At 40.6% G+C, this 21640-nt stretch overlaps 1 protein-coding gene across 13 annotated transcripts in view; it reads left to right on the top strand.

Annotated features, from left to right (window-relative positions):
* The window catches only part of CADPS2 (calcium dependent secretion activator 2), a 585913-nt gene that overhangs the window by 517217 nt on the left and 47056 nt on the right, over nt 1-21640 (top strand). For 8 of the 13 annotated variants that reach the window (XM_070369312.1, XM_070369316.1, XM_070369317.1 and 5 more), the window contains 3 exons: nt 507-654; nt 1379-1393; nt 8237-8311. In XM_070369312.1, coding sequence (XP_070225413.1) covers nt 507-654; nt 1379-1393; nt 8237-8311 — 238 coding nt within the window. The remainder of the gene's footprint in view (nt 1-506; nt 655-1378; nt 1394-8236; nt 8312-21640) is intronic. The other 5 variants (XM_070369307.1, XM_070369311.1, XM_005898210.2 and 2 more) reach the window with 2 other exon arrangements.

The following is a 21640-nucleotide window of genomic DNA, read 5'->3' on the forward strand; positions in this document are numbered from 1 at the left end:
TCTTTGGACATTTTAGCAAAACCATTTCCAAATCATCTATTATGCAGTTTCTTTAAAAACAAAAACAAAAACAAAAAACCTAAATGCAACTTCAGGTGTTTGAAAGAGAAACTAAGTGACATAAAAGAATTATATATTCTGTGTTGCACATTAATTATGTGTTTTAGTGTTTCCCAAACATGTCCTTAATTTGGTAAACCCTCACACAGAGGATTTGTTCTGCTTTAATACACTACTTGGATACTCACGCAGACATCTAGTGTGTACTTTGAATGGAAAAACTTCACGGTTTCACTTACCTGTCTGAGTGAGTATCCAAGTAGTATCACAGTCTGATCTTTCATACATGACACCTAAAAAGAAGAGCATCCCACCTCCCAGCTCCCAGGCAGCCACACTCCGTATTTGCCTGTTTTAAATTAGCATCTTGTAGTATTGATTTCACTTTTACAGATCAGGGGGGACATGTCAGATTTCTTACTCTGAATTCATGTTTTAATGAATAGAACAAGAACCGCATTCGAACTCAAGCTGCAAAAGGCAAGCAAAACCACTGACTTGCGCATCCCAGCTTCTATGTGTACGATGTTTAATGTGCTAGTTGATGCCAAAAAGCAAAGCACTAAGCTCTGTGCCCTGGATGGAGGACAGGAGGTAAGTGGATTGAATGTTGCATGTGGTAATGTACGGTGCCCTTGCAGAGAAGGACATGCTGTTTCCAGAAGTTTCTTACTTGACTAGACGAAATAGACCTAATTCCCCATACAAGTGTTTGATCTTTCCTGTATTATAATAATGGAATGCCCATTTATCCTTTGCTCTTATCAGTTTCTTCTTTTTAATACAAAGACTGCCCCAAATTTTACAAGTGGCCATTGAATTTCAGATATACCTTTTAATGGCTTAGGTATTGTGTATTTACATAAACCTTGCTTTTCACAAGCAAATGAGAAAGCTAGAAAGCTACTTGCTTTGTTTATACAAATATAGAGTATCCAGTTTGCATCCAAAAAACAAGCCACAGAAAATAGCCCATGAAATATTTTATTTACACAAAAGTTTCCTTTTTAAAAAAAAAGATCAAATAGAAATATACTGGAAAATTGGTCTTTGCTTTTTTTCAACGAATACCCCATTGTTTCAATTTGATTTCTATTTTGTTTGGTTCTGTATTCAGAAATAGAGTTTATTTTACCCCGTGATTTTATTTTTGTTGAGAGTGGTGATTGGGTAAAACGGATCTCTTTTTCTTAGATTACCTCTTTAAGTTAATATTTTGTTGCATCTTTGCCCATTGTAATTACTTTTTCATCATTTCTTTATTTTTTCCTTATGTTCTCCTTCATCGTGTTTTATTTTCCCTCATGGCATGATCCAGTTTGATAGTCAGTGGGTAAGTTTCATTTAAAAAACACACACACACACATTTTCATTTGAATTATTATTCTTGTAAGTGTACCTTTTTTATGTTCATCTTTTCAAATTAAAATAATATAATTCCATTTTCAGGTTTTTGGTTGGTGTGTATGTATATAATACTTCATAGCAATACCCAAAGATGCATTAAAACACATGTAAATACTTTCACCTTAAATAATGTCAAAGGAAATGTTTCCTCCCTGTTGAGCTGCAGAATCAACAGACTATAATTTTTTAAGATAAAATTATTTAAAACCAAGTGAATTCACCCTTCTTTAAATTCTAAATGAATTCAGAAGCAGAGTGATTGTTAACATTTTTAAGATGTATATATATGTAGTGTATACTTTCACTAATAATATTAAAAGAATTTAGAGTTAGAGGCTATAGATGACATATAGCATATGTACATGGTAGCCTGTAAATTTGAGAACCAGGAGGCCACTCTTAAGGTCATTCCATACAGAAGAACCCAGTTGTGAATTTCAGTGAAGGATATGCCCACTGTGATAACAGCCTTTCCTCCTACTCATGGTCTGGGATAGCACCATCATCAGATTCAGGGAAGGGCTGCTGCTGCTGCTGCTAAGTTGCTTCAGTCGTGTCCGACTCTGTGCGACCCCATAGACGGCAGCCCACCTGTGTCAGAAGCCGTACCCCTTCCACACACAGGTTTTCTTGAGGTACCACCCAGAACCTTGGAGGAACATCGTTTGAAAACCCTTTATACCTTACAGGATTGACTAGATTAAATAAATATTTTTTAATAAGTCAAATGCCTCTGTGCTCTACAGATATGTTAAATCTTACAACTCTTAGAGTTGACACGTGGGAGTCAAACTCAGAACCAGCTCTTCACTGGGCTAACAACTCTAATCCAAGCAGAAGGGCTTAGGTAACCACTAAGAGGATAAGAGGTTTCCCAGGTGATGAGTGGTAAAGAATCCGCCTGCCAGTGCAGGAAATGCAAGAGTCATGTGTTCAGTCTCTGGATTGGGAAGATCCCCTGAAGGATGAAATGGCAACCTGCTCCAGTATTCTTTCCTGGGAAATTCCATGGACAGAGGAGCCTGGGTACAGTCCATGAGTCGGACACAGCTGAGCACACACACACAATACTACACAAGAGGATAAGAAGATCCACTATTTTGAATGTCGTGCTTATTTAACCAAGAGACAGACATTAGCTATTTGGCCATAATTTGTTCACATATCCACGTATTTCATTCTTTGAGCAATTCGGGGGGAAAAGTGTATTTCTAATACCACAGCATACAACCTTACAGACAAATTAAGGAGCTGATACGTGTTATGGAGTATTCAGTTTTATCATTCTCTGATCTCTTGAAACGTGATTTATTATCTAAATATCTGAATGAGTAGGCAGCTGGCTTGGCTATCAATGGCTCATAACCACCTTCTTGGTTTTCTATAGCCAGATGTAAACCTTTTATTGTCTGCTTGAGAACATTGTCTGTCTCTTTATACACACATCCATTTCTCATCAGGTTTATGGAATCCTCTTGCCTCTTCCATTAATACTGGATTTATCCATTTGTTCTTGTTTTCACATACACTGCAGTACCTGACACACAATAGATACATAGTAAATGTTTGTTGAATGAGCAGACTGATTTTTTGTCACTGCTTTAAAAATCTTATCCCCATTTAAAAAAAATCCTCCCCTGTAAGAAACAACTCACTCCAGTACTCTGAAAGAAAAACAGGCGCCCACACAAATGACAAAACATTGTTGCATTGTCAAATGATTCTTCACATTAATAGGTGGATGATTTTGAAGAGTAATCTGCTGTTGTTCATTATATCTGCACCTGTACCTTCTCACCAGAGACAATTAGTTCCCCACAACTTTCACACAATTAATATACTTCAAAATGGGCAGGTGTAAAACCCATTAGCAACCCTGAAAAGTGGTAAACAAGAGTTTCCATGCTCAAGAAGTATTTTATACTTTGCTTTTAATCTCCAGGAAATATATACATGTAATTGCACCGGCTTTTCCTCTCTGTATGTGTTTAAGACAAGTTTGGGGATGATTACAAAGTGATGAATACATTACATGCATAGGTGAGCCCATGCATAGGACCCCATTGTATAGCAAGCAACAAATTAAAGTTATTGAAAAAACTAGACTATTACACAATTTGGAAACTCATAAAGATATATAGTATACTATGTAGGTAAACCTAGCAGATTTTATTTTTTTCTAGATTTAAGGGAATTACCTCTGTACAATCTCTAGTAAATTTATCATATCATCATTGCTGGGACAAAAGCTTACCAACTCCTTACCCACAGTAAAGCCCCTTCTGGACTCCTGAATTATGATTCTGTTTTCTTACATGGCGTACGATGATGCAGACACTCTCAGCCACAGCCCGGAACAGCATTTAATGGAGTAATTAGTGATCGAATGATCTGCTCTTGTGACAGCTGTGTGTAATGAGTCAGCAATCTCAGGCCAGGCCCTCAGGGACAGATGTGGAGATCCGAAAACCACCAGTGCTTAGAAATCCTCGTTATCCATCCCTGCAAAAGAGCAGACGACTGCATGGGCCTTCAGCAGTCATATGCTCTCAGACCCACTGTATCTCATGGTCCATCCACTGAAAGTGAAAACACATTAATGGAGCAACTCAGGGACCCCTACATATGTGGAATTTGTTTACAATTGCAGTAAAATACTTCCATTTCCAGATCTAACAATCCAATACCTTTAAAATCATCCCAGCAGAAGGACCAAAATTTTTAAGAATACTGGATTGCACTGGCATTTGGCTAGTCTTCATTTCTTATGTGTCTGCATGAGAACAGTCAGGTGAGATGAGGATATTTACCCATGTGTAAAGGGGCCAGGACTTCAGACCCATGCCTGATCTGAATTCCCTGGGCTCCATGAAGTAAAAATTCCTCAGTCAGTCCAGTCACTCAGTCATGTCCGACTCTTTGCAACCCCATGGACTGCAGCACACTAGGCTTCCCAGTCTATCACCAACTTTCTATCACGGAGCTTACTCAAACTCATGTCCATCTAGTTGGTGATGCCATCCAACTATCTCATCCTCTGCCGTCCCCTTCTCTGCCCACCTTCAGTCTTTCCCAGCATCAGGGTCTTTTCCAATGAGTCAGTTCTTCACATCAGATGGCCAAAGTATTGGAGCTTCAGGATCAGTCCTTCCAATGAATATTCAGAACTGATTTAATTTAGGATTGACTGGTTTGATCTTGCAGTCCAAAGGACTCTCAAAAGTCTTCTCCAACACCACAAAACATCAGTTCAAAAACATCAGTTCTTCAACATTCAGCTTTCTTTATAGTCCAACTCTCACATCCATCCATGACTACTAGAAAAACCATAGCCTTGACTAGACGGACCTTTGTCGGCAAAGTAATGTCTCTGCTTCTTAATATGCTGTCTACGTTGGTCATAGTTTTTCTTCCAAGGAGCAAGCTTCTTTTAGGGCTGCAGTCACCATCAAAGTTCATCTTAATCCAAGTGCAGAGTCACCTAATGGAGAAGCAGGGCACAGACAGTTTTGAGGTCAGTTGTGGAAAGAATTCATCTAAGAATGATCTGGAAAGTACCAGTTTGTAGAATCATTGATCCAACTTGAAATATTCTGATAGAAATTTTATAAGCTTTTATTGTTGCAGACAAAAACTTGTCAGGTTTTGAACAAAAATTTGGTCTGCTAATCTAAATGAAAACCTATCAACTTTAGCTTAGGAAATGTCCATGTTTCCAGATAAATTCTGTTCATAACTGTTTTGATCTCTTTGTGTGTTTACATTTGTCTTTGGAAACTATCTGGATCCCCTAATGAATAACTTTTTTCTAGCTAATTTTCTGTTACCTATATGTGGCGTTTCTGGGTTATTCTCTTTGCAGAGTATGTATGTAAAATGTGAATTCTGAAGCTACCTCCACATTTCCACTCAGAGTACTCCTAGACCACATCTGCTACCTGTACAGCTAGAGCAGACTCTGGAAGTTCCCAGCTGCTTTCAGATTTAGTATCAGTGAAGTCAGAGCTGATCAGATACATTGACAGTAGCAAACTACTGCTCAGTCACTCGGTCATGGCCGACTCTTTGCAGCCCCATTGACTGTAGCCTGCCAGCCTCTTCTGTCCATGGAATTTTCCAGGCAAGAATATTGGAGTGAATTCCCGTTTCCTACTCCAGGGGATTTTCCCAACCCAGGGATTGAACCCATTTCTCTTGTGTCTCCTGAATCAGTGGACAGGTTCTTTACTATTAGCACCACCAAAATCTCATATAAAAAGAAAACAACCTAGCAATCATTATACTATTTAGGTTTGCCTCCTCCACCCGGTAACACATTTAAAATGTATACTTTTTTTCCCCTCTTTTTAAATTATATACTTTTTAAATCAGAGTGTAATTGATTACAATTGATTATAATTTATTACAAAAGCTTACAGTATTATGTTAGTTTTTGCTGTACAGCGATGCAAATCAGCTATAAGTATACACATGTACCCTTCCTCTTGAGCCTCCCTCCCACCCTGTTTCTTCCTTTTTAACTTGCTCTCTTTCCCTCCCTCTGCTTTTGGCTGGATTAAACATGAAAGAAAACAGCAGTCTAAAAGTGTGCATTATAAGAGAATTGGATGGCTCCTAGAGCCTGCTTTTCCCTGCCTTTCAATAAAAAGGATATAAATGACCTCTTTAGTGGCTCATCTCTTGATTTTAAGAAATTGCCAAAAATCAGTGCAACCCAAAATTCAAATGTGTAGAAGCTCTGCTGTTCTATATCCAATAGCTTTCTGATGCCATTTCATTATTTTTTTTAAATAATGTGAAAAATGAAAGTTAAAAATGAAAGTTATGGCAAAGAGAGATAAACATTGAGGATAAGGCATGCGCAAGAAGATGAAACTTTGCAGCTTCAGGTGACTGAATGTTTTCTAGCACTTTCCGTGTAGAGGAAGGAGAGTAGCTTGAAACCCGTCTCCTGTATCCCTTTCCTCTTCTACCCCAAAGAGAAGCCTCAATCTGCTATTTTTATTTCCTCCTGCTACACAGGCACAAATCTGGAGAGAGAAGGATATGAAAAGAGAGTGCCTGGAGAGGGAGCCGTGCAGGGCTCATTTGCACAGGCTCCTCCACTGCCTGGTCAGTGGAACAGTTTCAGTTAGGAGGAGGGGTTAGTGGGGAGAGGGAAGTGATGCTTTTGTACCTCTCCCTCTGGGGTCTCCTTGGTCATCTCAACTACCAGCCAGGGTTTTAGGCCAGGTTTTTCAAGCTCTTTCTCTTCTACCTTGCTTTTCTTTGTTTTGTTGTCTTGTTTTTCCTTTTCCTTCTCTTCAAGCTGTTCTGAAAGCAAAAAAAAAAAAAAAACTACAGCAGTAGGAATCCACCCTCTAGGCTTCCATTCTGTTTGTCTTTTGGGGAGTACAAATTTGGGGAGACAGACACTTAGTATTTTCTTTCCCTGAGTGAAAAATACATGCCTAGAAAGTTCCCTGTTCATATATGTGTGCTTAATTTAAGACCTCTTCTCAACACACACATATACACACAGGCATACACACACACACAAGCAGGAAAAGAAAACAATTTCCGTGCTCCAAAATTCTGCCTCCTTTCTTCATTATTTGTGCAGGTAGATGATGGCTTGTCACTTTGAAAGCCTGTGGGGGGGGACCTCATTTCTGTGTGTTCCAGAACAGACCTAAGTTGATGTTTTGTTCTGTGTGGAAACTTTGAGACATGTTTTCAGAAGGAAAAATAGCTTTCAAAAACTCACATCTTTGGAAACCATTCAACCAGCAGCTGTTAAGTTGGTCTAATGTTTATCCTGACCTGAGTACTTTTACTCCATGCATTATGTTAGCTGTTCCAAGAAGCCTTGAACCATCAAGATAGGGTTAGTCTTTACAAGTCACATTTTCGTGAAGTGGCTATTGCGGACAATCAGCCGTCAGATAAATGCTTCTAAAGGAAGAATTACTGTTTCAATGAATGTGCCTTCACACGCCGCCAAAGCCAAAGCTCCTGCTAATTTAAGAAGAGAACTCTCTAGTAGTCTCTAAAGAAGGCAAAAAATAAAGAGTCTTTCAGGTTTATTTTAAATCTTTTTTTTTTTTTTTTTTTTTTACTTAAAGGCATCATTTTCATGAGGAAGCAGTAAAAAAAAAACTATGGGGAGTGAGTGCTGTTTCATTGTACCTTTTATGGCCTATTAATTTGTTACCATCTATCACCTTTGTTGATGAAATTTTAATTTTGCCCTTGCTTGAGCATATTGTAAGAATTGTATAAACTGCAGCTCCCCATGCTGACAAAAAGGTCCTTTCAGCGAGAACAATTGGGAGCTCATTTTATTTCTAGAGCACATTTAAAATAACTTATGAATGAGAGTTGTCAGACATGAAATGCTGTATTAATTAAATCTTTTTCCAGTCTTCTTGCTTCCCCGGCTAAACCAACCCTTTAGAAAAATACTCGGCCACCTTAATTATAGAGGAGAAGACAAAAAGTATCCTTCACATTCCTCTGTCTGAATAAGAATAAGAACTCAATTCATCTGTATAATAACCCCATTAGCTGCTTAACTCAACAGAGCACATGGGAAAATTTTCAAACCCCACAATGTAAAAAGTGTTGATTGGTGGATCATTTGCAAGGTTTTGTTCTTCTAAGGTGCAAAATGGTCATTTTGTGTAAATCTGATATGTCATAACTAGTAGCTTTAAAGCATTTATGCCTAATGACATAAATAAGTTTTGTGTCCACTTCAGCTAATGCATCTTTGTCTTTTAATATCTAGCAGCAGTACCATTCCAAAATAGATGATTTGATTGACAACACTGTAAAAGAAATCATTTCACTCCTAGTTTCAAAGGTAAGGTATTCTTTATATAATTTTCAACTGTGAATTTTTAGAAATGTGTGTCTTAGGTTTTGAAATACCTGATTGAGAAATAATAACTTTAAGGTAGATGTGAAAAAGTTCATATTCTAAGAAAAATTAGGATCAAATTATGAACGCTCTTTGTCAGTACCTTTTGGGGTTTTGTTTATGATTAATTTTGGCTTTTTTTTCAGTTGTCCTTCTAGAAATAACTCTCTTGTCCAGTAACCCCTTATGCTTTCACACTCACGTTCCCTTACTGTTTGTCTCTAGGGATGAGTTGAGTGGGCATCAGTTCTTGGAATTAGCTTGTTGGTTGTGTTGGCAGCACTGGGACTCCAGAACCAGTCTCACAGGTGGACAAAGAAGGCTGACAGGGTGATGTCTGAGGTTCTCCACTCAGAGGCCTCCCACGACTTCCTTCAGATATCTTTGACAAAAGCTATGACCTTGAGTTGTATAAGTAGTGATGAAGCATCAGTGAGTGTTCCATTTAAAATTCCACTAAGGGCTTCTCTGGTGGCTCAGATGTTAAAAATCTGCCTGCAATGCAGGAGACCTGGGTTCAAACCCTGGGTCAGGAAGATCCCGTAGATAAGTGAATGGCAACCCACTCCAATATTCTTGCCTGGAAAATCCTCATGGACAGAGGAGCCTGGTGGGCTACAATCTATAGGGTCGCAAAGAGTCGGACACGACTGAGCGACTAGCACTAGCACTAAGGTGGAACAGACTGCCATAGGTGACATTTGAATTCAGGGGCTGATAGGAAAAGAGATGGACAGCCTGAAAGCCAGGGGAGCTGAAAGAGTGAGGAAAGAGGACAGATGGGTCCCTGAGGGGCACTTTCATAAGAACAGATACTTGACTGAAGAACCCCAGATTAGACTTCATAAAACAATTAGAAGTATATACAGAATGCGAAAGAATAAAAAAATACAAAGGAAAACCCACCTTCAATTCAGTAAACAGACACAGGACATGCTGTTTATTTTTTCAAGGTCTTTATTGAATTTGCTACAAGATTGCTTCTGTTCTACGTTTTGGTTTTTTAGCCACAAACTATGTGGGTTCTTAGTTCCCCAACCAGGGATCAAATTCACACTTCCTGCATTGGAAGACAAACTCTTGACCACTGGATCACTGGGAAAGTCCCCAAGTACATGTTGCTTAGAAAAGAAAAGCTAGAGATGCCCAATAAGCATGAAAAATGTTAAGCCTCATGAATTTAAGCAATACCAAAAAACTACAATTTACATAATATTTTCTTCTAGAAATTAGCACAGATGTTTTTAAGCTATCGCTTGATTTTAGAAAAGGTCAAACGGTACACTCACATTTTCTGTATATGAAGGTGTAAATGGCTACAAACTTTCTAGAAGATAGTTTAGAACTCTATCGAGTACACTGATACCCATTCACCTAAAATCCTTTTTGTATTTTTTTCTTACTATCCAGAGAGATGCACAAAATTTATATACATTAATAGTTGTCACATTATTTCTAATTAAAAACTGGCATCAACTTTAATCTCTAACATGCGATCAGTGGTAAATTATAGGACGTCTATATTAAGAAAGTTTGCTTTCAAAGACTATAATATTAAAGTTTCATAATATAGTGTTAAATGGGAAAAAAGCTGAATATTTAGAAGTGGAAACTATGATCTGAAGTGTTATCACATACAGAAAAGATAGATAAACCTGAGAATGTCAACAGAGCTTTTATCTGGGTGGTGGGATTATAGTTAATTTGAGGGTATGGAGGATTTCTTAGAATTTATTTTGTGTGGTTTTCCAAATTCTCTGGTAGCAGGTCTTCAGGTGGAAAAAAGTCACAAAGAAAAATGATTTTGGAATAACATCACCTCCCATTTGTTCTTGCTCTGGTGGCTTCCACCCCAGAAATGAACACCCACACTGACAACACTCACCAACAAGGGCAACAGAGAAGGGTTAACAGGAAAACCTCTGGCAGGTGGGGGAGGAGGTGAACCGCAGGAGAATGAAGCTCCTAGAGGAAGAACCAGGAGGTTCCTGCCCTCCCAGGAGTCTAGCCAGCCCGTCGCTTTTAGCAGCAGTGTACTACCAGCCCGCCAAAGGGACATAGTTAACAGAGCGCCTTCATTGTCTGTGAGCCATCCAGGGAAATTTTATCCAAATGGAGCCTCACTGTCAGCACCGTTCTTCTGTGGAAGTTGTCTTTCGTGAGAATGATACATAAAAGGAGCTACTGGAAGTGCAAGGGCTTCCCTGGTGGCTCAGAAGATAAAGAATCTGCCAGATCCCCTGGGGAAGGAAAGGTCTACCCACTCCAGTATTCTTGACTGGAGAAATCCATAGACAAAGGAGCCTGGCAGGCTATAGTCCACAGGGTTGTAGAGAGTCAGACACGACTGAGTGACTAACATTTTCACTTTACTTTTTTTCATGCAGTTCATAGGGCTTGCCAGGTGGCGCAGTGGTAAAGAATCTGCCTGCCAGTGCAGGAAACATGGGTTCAATCCCTGGGTCAGGAAGATCCCCTGGAGGAGGAAATGGCAACCCACTCAGTATTCTTGCCTGGAGAGTCTCATGGACAGAGGAGCTTGGCAGGCTGCAGCCCATGGGGTCACAAAGAGTCAGGCATGACTGAGCATGCACTCACACACATGCAGTTCATAAAGGTTTAAATAGGTAACAAGGCAAAAAGACTGCAGTTAGTTTTGGTTTGAGGAGGAGGGGGTGCAGAGAAGGCAGACAAGGCTGCACATCATCTCTGCATTTGTTTCTGGCAAAGTAAGAAACCTAAATTTTTCTATATGAAATGCATTTGGATAATCACAAATCCAGTGTATTTGAGTCAGGAAATGGTGTTCCAGAGGTCAGCACCATCCTCTAGAACTGTCTGTGATGATACAAATGTTTATCCTGCACCATCCAGTATGGTAACATGTGGGTGTGGAGCACTTGAGACATGGCTAGTGCAACTGAGGAATTGAAATTTTCATTTTAATTCATTTTAAATAGTCTATTGAAACTAGCTATTAATATGATATTAGAAATCAGTTCTAGATTGTAGTTATTCTCTATGGATCCTTTCTCCTATAGTCAAATAGCACTTCTAAATAATCTTTAGTTTAAAAGTATAAAATAAGTTCATTTGGTAGTTTGGGCAACCATCTTATTTAAAAATGCTATTTGCACTTGTCATTTGTCATTTGCATGACAGTAAATAGTAAATTTTGTATCATTAAGCAAAGATGAATTATTACAATTCTGTTATACAATCCTTAAATGCTAGCGTGCCAAAAAAAATTGCCTGAGAGCTTTTTAAAATGCAGATGCCCAAGTCCTGCTTTCCAGGAGTTTTGGAAGAAGGACAGGATTGTGCATGTTTAACCACTCATCATGGTGATTTTGATGTAGGGGTTCCTGAGTCAGACTTTGAGAACCACTGCTCTGATGACCCTGCACCTAGATGGCTATATAAACTACTTTAAGACTAAAGTATATTTAAAAATAAGACAGTTCCTAAGATAGTGTATTCCCATTTGTTTTCACCAAAGAAGAATGATTTTTTAAGAGAGATATTTATGAAGTACCTACTGAGAAAGAGTGACTATACATGTATTATTTAATTCAAACTTCATACATAGCACCTAGGAAATAGGTGGGCTTACCCTATTTCACAGATAGGAATCTATTCTTCAAACCAGCAGAGTAAACTAACCAGAGTCACACACCTAATAAGTGCAAGTGTCAAGATTCAAAGCTTTTGAGTTTCAGATTCCCAGCTTTTGAGTTTCAGATTCCCAATCCATTGCACTTGCTGATTCCAGATCTCCAGGAAATCAGGAAAAAGCAAAAGACTGTGAAAATTAAAATTGTAACTTCTACATTAATGGTCTTTATGAAAGGCAAATTCTAAGAGATTTGTCCTAGACTTTTTATACCATATTAATTATTTCAATATTATATTAATTCAATATAAAGTAGATTAATAAAATAATTCTTTGTATCCCAAATGTTTCTTTCCATACTTTAAGTTGTCTGTGCATATTGAGAAATATGTTTATTACATATGGATGAATAAGAAGTAACACATCCTTCTTTTTATCTCCTCTCTTCAATTCTACTTCTTCATCCTCTTCTTATCCACATGTCTTCACAAATATTTTGAGATGATCCATGGGTGTTAATCACATGTAATACTCAGCAGCATATGTCCCACCTACACGCCCATTTTTCATGCCTGGAAAAGATCTCAGCTTTCCATCCTTGTGTTCTCTCCACCTAGCTGCTAAATGGTGGTATTCTTGACTTTCCATCTATGCTTTTCTTTTGAACTCATTCCATACATTTCTGTGACTTTCCCACTTCCCATTTAACTATACGCTGATGGTTCCCTCAGCATATAGGGAAACTCCTCTCCCCGAGAGGTAGTATGGAATCTTGCTGCAAAGCCCAGCTATAGGCCTGAGGAGTTTAATGTGTTCATCCTAAGAGGAATGAGAAGTCATTGAAGGGCTGGAGTGGCAGAGAGTAGCGGTAGGGAATTAATCATATTTATTTGCATTATAAGATGATTCATTTGATTGTGCACAGCAAACTGATTGAGAGGGAGTAGGAAGGAGGTTGTAACATTGGTCTCTGTTGGACTAATCCAAAGACATTTAAGATATACAATGGGTAGGGTGCTAAAGACTGAATGTTTGTGTCCTCCCACAATTCATATATTAAAACCTAATCCTCAGTGTGGTGGTATTTGAAGGTGGTACACTTGAGAGGTAATAAGGTCATGAGGTTAAAGCCCTCATAAATGGGATTAGTTTCCTTATATAAAACACCCCACAAAGCTCCCTAGTCCTTTCTGCCAGGTGAAAACACAGACAGAAGGTATCATATGTGAACCATGAAGTGGGTCCTCATCAGACATTAAATCTGCCAGCACCTTGATTGCTGCCTTCTCGGCCTCCAGTTCAGTCGCTCAGTCATGTCCGACTCTTTGCAACCCCATGGACTGCAGCACCCCAGGCTTTCCTGTCCTTCACCATCTCCTGGAGGTTGCTCAAACTCATGTCCATCGAGTTGGTAATGCTATCCAACCATCTCATCCTCTGTCATCCCCTTTTTCTGCCTTCAGTCTTTCCTAGCATCAGGGTCTTTTCCAATAAGTCAGTTCTTTCCATCAGGTGGCCAAAGGAATGGAGTTTAAGGATCAGCATCAGTCTTTCCAGTGAATATTCAGGACTGATTTCCTTTAGGTTTGACTGGTCGGATCTCCTTGCAGTCCAAGGGACTCTCAAGAATATTTCCCAACACCGCAGTTCAAAAGCATCAATTCTTCAGCACTCAGCTTTCTTTATGGTCCAACTCTGACATCCATATGTGACTACTGGAAAAACCATAGCTTTGAGACTTTCCTGGAGCTAGAGCTCTGCCTCGCTCCCAAACATGCTATTGTAACTTGTAACTCCTAGCAAGGCTAGGCACTTCCATGACTGCCACACTTGGGGTCTAAGTAAAAGTACATAGTAACGGCATGAATCACAAGTCCATTGAAAGTCTATGATCCAACAGATTATGTTAGTAGTTCTGATTCCCCATGCAATTACAGAATGGTCAGAGAGTCCAGGAAAAGGTGACCAAGAAAGGAAAGTTCAGTCCACACACTTTGCCCACCTCTGGCTGCTCCCCTAGGAGAGACCTTGGGTATCTCTTGGCATTGGCAGGTCAGTATAAATCCCTGACAAGGCTCCTCTTTTGGGGGCTACTTTCAGTCATTATGAGGCACCACAGTACCACAGAGCAGGACCTAACAGAAGCAGAGATATTAAGAAGATGTAGCAAGAATACACAGAGAACTTCACAAAGAAGATCTTCACAACCCAGATAATCACGATGATATGATTACTCACCTAAAGCTAGACATCCTGAATTGTGAAGTCAAGTGGGCCTTAGGAAGCATCACTACAAACAAAGCTAGTGGCGGTGATGGAATTCACGTTAAGCTATTTAAATCCTAACTGTGAAAATGCTGCACTCAATATGCTAGCAAATTTGGAAAACTCAGCAGTGGCCACAGGACTGGAAAAGCTCAGTCTTCATTCCAATCCCAAAGAAAGGCAGTGCCAAAGAATGCTCAAACTACCACATGATTGCACTCATCTCACATTCTAGCCAAGTGATGCTCAAAATTCTCCAAGCCAGGCTTCAACAGTACATGAACCGTGTCAAACTGGTTTTAGAAAAGGCAGAGGAACCAGAGATCAAATTGCCAATGTCCAATGGATCATCAAAAAACCAAAAGAGTTCCAGAAAAACATCTGCTTCATGGACTATGCCAAAGACTTTGACTGTGTGGATCACAACAAACTGTGGAAGATTCTTAAAAGAGATGGGAATACCAGACCACCTTACCTGCCTCCAGAGAAGCCTGTATGCAGATCAAGAAGCAACAGTTAGAACTGGACACGGAATGATGGACTGGTTCAAAACTGGGAAAGAATTATGTCAAGGCTGTATACTGTTACCCTGCTTTTTTAACTTACCTGCAGAGTACATCATGCGAAATGCTGGGCTGAATAAAGCACAAGCTGGAATCAAGATTGCTGGGAGAAATATCAATAACCTCAGATATGCAGATGATACCACCCTTATGGCAGAAAGTGAAAAAGAACTAAAGAACCTCCTGATGAAAGTGAAAGAGGAGAGTGAAAAAGTTGGCTTGAAACAACATTCAGAAAACTAAGATCATGGCATCTGGTCCCATCACTTTATGGCAAATAAATGGGGAAACAGTGGCTGGCTTTATTTTTGGGGGCTCCAAAATCACTGCAGACGGTGACTGCAGCCATGAAATTAAAAGACACTTGCTCCTTGGAGAAAAGCTATGATCAATCTAGACAGCATATTAAAAAGCAGAGACATTACTTTGCCAACAAAAGTCTGCCTAGTCAAAGCTATGGTTTTTCCAGGAGTCATGTATGGATGTGAGAGTTGGCCTATAAAGAAAGCTGAGCGCTAAAGAACTGAGGCTTTTGAACTGTGGTGTTGGAGAAGATGCTTGAGTGTCCCTTGGACTGCAAGGAAATCAGGCCTGAATATTCATTGGAAGGACTGATGTTGAAGCTGAAACTCCAATATTTTAGCCACATGATGCAACGAACTGACTCATTTGAAAAGACCCTGATGCTGGGAAAGATTGAATGCAGGAGGAGAAGGGGACGACAGAAGATGAGATGGTAGGATGGCATCACCGACTCAATGGATATGAGTTTGAGTAAACTCTGGGAGTTGTTGATGGACAGGGAGGCCTGGCGTGCTGCAGTCCACAGAGTAGCAAAGAGTAGGACACGACTGAGTGACCGAACTGAACTGAACTAGACTATATGGATCTTTGTCGGCAAAATAATGTTTCTGCTTTTTAATATGCTATCTAGGTTGGTCATCCCACTCCAGTACTCTTGCCAAGAAAATTCCATGGACAGAGGAGCCTTGTAGGCTGCAGTCCATGGGGTTGCAAAGAGTCGGACATGACTGAGCGACTTCACTTTCCCTTTTCACTTGCATGCATTGGAGAAGGAAATGGCAACTCCAGTGTTCTTGCCTGGAGAATCCCAGGGACAGAGGAGCCTGGTGGGTTGCTGTCTATGGGGTCTCACAGAGTCAGACATGACTGAAGCGACTTAGCAGCAGCAGCAGCAGGTTGGTCATAGCTTTCCTTCCAAGGAGCAAGCGTCTTTTAATTCCCTGGCTGCAGTCACCGTCTGCAGTGATTTTAGAGCCCAAGAAGATGAAGTCTGTCACTGTTTCCATTGTTTCCCCATCTATTTGCCATGAAGTGATGGGACCAGATGCCATGATCTTAGTTTTCTGAATGTTGAGGAGTTTTAGGCCAGTTTTTTCACCCTCCTCTTTCACTTTCGTCTAGAGGCTCTTTAGTTCTTCTTCACTTTCTGCCATAAGGGTGGTGTCATCTGCATATCTGAGGTTATTGATATTTCTCCCAGCAATCTTGATTCCAGCTTGTGCTTTATTCAGCCCAGCATTTCGCATGATGTACTCTGCAGGTAAGTTAAATAAGCAGGGTAACAGTATACAGCCTTGACATAATTCTTTCCCAATTTTGAACCAGTCCATCATTCCGTGTCCAGTTCTAACTGTTGCTTCTTGACCTGCATACAGGCTTCTCTGGAAGCAGGTAAGGTGGTCTGGTATTCCCATCTCTTTTAAGAATTTTCCACAGTTTCTTATGATCTACCCAGTGAAAGACTTTAGCATAGTCAATGAAGCAGAGGTAGATGTTTTTCTGGAATTCTCTTGCTTTTTCTATGATCCAGAGGATGTTAGAAATTTGATCTCTGGTTCCTCTGCCTTTTCTAAATCCAGCTGGAGCATCTGGACATTCTCGGTTCATGTACTGTTGAAGCCTGGCTTGGAGAGTTTTGAGCATTACTCTGTTAGTGTGTGAGATGAGTGAAATTGTGTGGTAGTTCAAACATTCTTTGGCATTGCCTTTCTTAGGGATTGGAATGAAGACTGAGCTTTTCCAATCCTGTGGCCACTGCTGAGTTTTCCAAATTTGCTGGCATATTGAGTGCAGCACTTTCACAGCAGCATGTTTTAGGATTTGAAATAACTCAACTGGTATTCCATCACTTCCGCTAGCTTTGTTTGTAGTGATGCTTCCTAAGGCCCACTTGACTTCACTCCAGGATCTCTTGCTCTAGGTGAATGATCACATCACTGTGGTTATCTGGGTCATGAAGATTTTTTTCCTATAATTCTGTGTATTCTTGCCACCTCTTAATATCTGCTGCTTCTATATTATTTTTGTCCTTTATCAAGCCCATCTTTGCATGAAATGTCCCCTTGGTATCTCTAATTTTCTTGAAGAGATCTCTAGTCTTTCCCATTCTATTGTTTTCCTCTATTTCTTTGCATTGATCACTGAGGAAGGCTTTCTTATCTCTCCTTGCTATTCTTTGGAACCCTGCATTCAGATGGATATTTCTTTCCTTTTCTCCTTTGCCTTTAGCTTTTCTTCTTTTCTCAGCTATTTGTAAGGCCTCCTCAGACAACCATTTTGATTTTTTGCATTTCTTTTTCTTAGGGATGGTCTTGATCACTGCCTACTGTACAATGTCATGAACCCCTGTCCATAGTTCTTCAGGCACTCTAACAGATCTAATCCCTTGAAACTATTTGTCACTTCCACTGTATGACTGTAAGGGATTTAATTTAGGTTATACCTAATGGTCTGGTTCTTTTCCCTACTTTCTTCAATTTAAGTCTGAATTTGACAATAAAGAGTTATGATCTGAGCCACAGTCAGCTCCCAATCTTGTTTTTGCTGACATCTAGAGCTTCTCAGGAGAAGGCAATGGCACCCCATTCCAGTACTCTTGCCTGGAAAATCCCATGGACGGAGGAGCCCTGGTGGGCTACAGTCCATGGGGTCGCTAAGAGTCGGACACGACTGAGCGACTTCACTTTCACTTTTCACTTTCATGCACTGGAGAAGGAAATGGCAACCCACTCCAGTGTTCTTGCCTGGAGAATCCCAGGGACGGGGCAGCCTGGTGGGCTGCCGTCTATGGGGTCGCACAGAGTCGGACACAACTGAAGTGACTTAGCAGCAGCAGCAGCAGAGCTTCTCAATCTTCGTCTGCAAAGAATGTAATCAATGTGATTTCTGTATTGACCATCTGGTGATGTGCATATGTAGAGTCATCTCTCGCTTTTTTTAAAACAGGGTGTTTGCTATGACCAGTGTGTTCTCTTAACAAAACTCTATTAGGCTTCTCCATGCTTCATTTTGTACTGCAAGGCAAAACTTGCCTGTTACTCCAGGTATCTCTTAACTGCCTACTTTCGCATTCCAGTCCCCTATGATGAAAAGGACAGTTTTTTTTGTTAGTTCTAGAAGGTCTTATAGCCTCCTGACTATGAGAAATTATTGTTGTTTGTAAGCCATCCCATCGACGGCATTCCGTTACAGCAGTCTGAGCAGACTAAGACAAGGGCTTAGTAGTGGGGAGAGAAAGAAAAACATTGAGGATTCATCTAGGTTTATAGCCTGAAGCAGGAGATGGATGTTGATGTCTTTCAGTGATGCAGGATGCCCTGGGAGAGGAACAGATTTAGAGGAAAAGACAGTGATATCAGTATCAGCCATTTGGGAGTTGAGCTGCTTCTGAAATACTGGAAAGAGGAGATACCAAGGGAACATTCAGATATTTAGGTGTTTGGGGCTGGAATTCAGAGGAAGGATATGGGATTGAAATACTGATGTAATCATAAGATGTCAGTTATTAGAAATGATTCTATCAGTAACTGCTATTTTCAGGCATATGTGTTATAACTTGGATCTACAGGGACCCCTGTGGAAGACGTAGAGAAATGGAAACCACCTTAAAACAAAAGCAAAAGCTTCTAGGGACTTCCCTGTCAGTCCAGTGTTTAAGACTCCATGCTTCCAATGCAGGGAACTTGGGTTCAGTTCCTGGTTGAGGAACTAAGATCCCAAATGCTATATGAATGTGGCTGAAGAAAAAGTTTCTAGCCAGAAAAGGACTTAGATAATTTTTACCAAGAAAAAAAATGAAGGCAGGAACATTAAATCTTGCCAAGGAAAGCATACAAGAAATGCCACATTTATTGCTACCTTATACTGTTGTTGTTCAGTCACTAAGTCATGTGTCCAACTCTTCAGCACCCTGTGGACTACAGCATGCCAGGCTTCCCTGTCCTTCACTATCTCCTGGAGTTTGCTCAGACTCGTGTCCATTGAGTCCTCTCATCCTCTGTCGTCCCCTTCTCCTCCAGCCCTCAATCTTTCCCAGCATCAGGGTCCTTTTCAGTGAGTCAGTTCTTCACATCAGGTGGCCAAAGTATTGAGGCTTCAGCTTCAGCAACTGTTGCTGAACATGAATAATCAGCGTTGATTTCCTTTAAGATTGGTTAAGTCCAAGGGACTCTCAAGAGTCTTCTCCAACACCACAGTTCGAAAGCATCAGTTCTTCAGCACTCAGCTTTCTTTATAGTCCAACTCTCACATCCATACATGACTACTGGAAAAACTGTAGCTTTGAGTATACAGACCTTTGTTGGCAAAGTGATGTCTCTGCTTTATTAATACACTATCTAGGTTTGTCATAGCTTATATTAGAATTAACTCAGACAAACTGGGAGTCCAGGAGAGCTAGACTTCATTCCTGCTTCATGCTACCAACTGGGTCTCCTTGCATGACTCAGTGTCCTCATCAAAAAAGCAGGAGCATTGGATGAGAAAAATATCTACAGCCTTTTCTCAGTCTAAAGCAAAGATCCTTATATATGCTTTTGTGTGGAGGCCTCAGGGGCCTGCATCTTTTCTGCCCAGGCTCTCAAGTTGCATAGCACACACGACGTGCTAGAGTTAGAAGACAGCCGTGAGATCACGTAGCAGGGACTTTTCAAGCATTTTTATAATGTCTGTGACATATTTATATATACTTTTATGATGTTTGTGAGATATATCAATATTTAATGTCTTCAAATATGTCTTAGATGGTGGTTGTTCAGTCACTAAGTCGTGTCCAACTCTTTGTGGCCCCATGGACTGCAACCTGCCAGGCTCCTCTGTCCATGGGATTTCCCAGGCAAGAATGCTGGAGTGGGGTGCCATTTCCTTCTCCAGGGGATCTTCTTAACCCAGGAATCAAACCCTGGTCTCTTGCATTGGCAGGCGGATTCTTTACCACTAGTGCCACCTGGGAAGCCCATGAATACATATACATACACATACACATGAAGACCTATTCTTCTTGGTAACCTAGAAGATTTTCCCCTGTATTTCCCTTAAGAGGGACAGAAGACAGATTTGACCTGTCTGGATGATATAATTAAAATATCTTCTCCCCCAACCCTAACTCAACCTGATTAAGTCAAGTATTTTTTTTTAGATTTGTTTATTTATGTATTTTTGGCTGTGGCGTGTCTTCGTAGCTTTATATACACATAAGAAAATGATTCTTGGGGTACACGTGTCTCTTTCCCTTCTGGTTTCCTCAGTGTGTATGCCCAGCACTGGGACGACCCAGAGGGAGGGTATGGGGAGGGAAGAGGGAGGAGGGTTCAGGATGGGGAACACAGGTATACCTGTGGCAGATTCATTTTGATATTTGGAAAAACTAATACAATATTGTAAAGTTTAAAAATAAAATAAAATTAAAAAAAAAAAAAAATGATTCTTGCTGCTGCTGCTAAGTCGCTTCAGTCGTGTCCGACTCTGTCCAACCCCAGAGGTGGCAGCCCACCAGGCTCCCCCGTCCCTGGGATTCTCCAGGCAAGAACACTGGAGTGGGTTGCCATTTCCTTCTCCAATTCATGAAAGTGAAAAGTGAAAGTGAAGTCACTCAGTTGTGTCCGACTCCTAGCGACCCCATGGACTGCAGCCTACCAGGCTCCTCCATCCATGGGATTTGCCAGGCAAGAGTACTGGAGTGGGGTGCCATTGCCTTCTCTGAATGACTCTTAAACCCTGTTAAAACCCAGCAGGAAATTTAAACCCATATGCCGTGTGGCACACTGCAAGTTTCATTCTACCGGTCACTTCAGTGTGCCTTCATCTTTAATTTCCCTGAGGTGTATGTCATGAGGCAAAGTTGGTAATCACCCAGACAGAGTTTAGGTGCTCAGTATTATTCCAACAAACCCAGTAAATGACAACCACAATAAAGAGCAGGGAAACAAAGAGATTACAGGGTTTCATTCCCACCCGACGGTCTCAGGAGAACAGAGCTCAAGGCAATCTGTGAGTATTTATATACTCCCTGAGCTGTACAGAGAAGGTTCACAGGAAGCAGTTAAAGACACAGCAACTAAATCCAGCATTTAACTGGATTTTGTTGGATTCTTGCAGCTTTACACAGTTAAAAGCCAGGTGGAAACTATATCACTGTTAGTCAACGTTGATGTTAATAGATGTGGGGTTTTAAGGTAGCTCTTCCACCACATGTGCCTTGACAAAGAAAACCTTCCTGTTGGAACCATATGGCTCACCTGGTTAGTCCCAGGGGGGCAGTCACTGCTCACTGCCATGTAAGCACTTAGAGTCCCTGCTGTATGGGGCCTCCCCCAGGACCATTTGGAGTAGGAAGGATCCCAGGGAGAGACTCTGCCCTGTTGTTAAAATGGAGGCCAAGAATTCTGTGACATGCGTGCAGCAGGACCACCCATCCACACATTGGACTTCGTGGGGTATAACCTGGTGCTGCTTCATACTCTAAAGAAAGGACAAGCTAGACAGGCTGTCATCTGCCACAGTGGGGAAACTTCTGCCTGCGGGTCATCT

Source organism: Bos mutus, chromosome 4 (assembly GCF_027580195.1).
Source record: "Bos mutus isolate GX-2022 chromosome 4, NWIPB_WYAK_1.1, whole genome shotgun sequence".
Classification (NCBI taxonomy): domain Eukaryota; kingdom Metazoa; phylum Chordata; class Mammalia; order Artiodactyla; family Bovidae; genus Bos; species Bos mutus.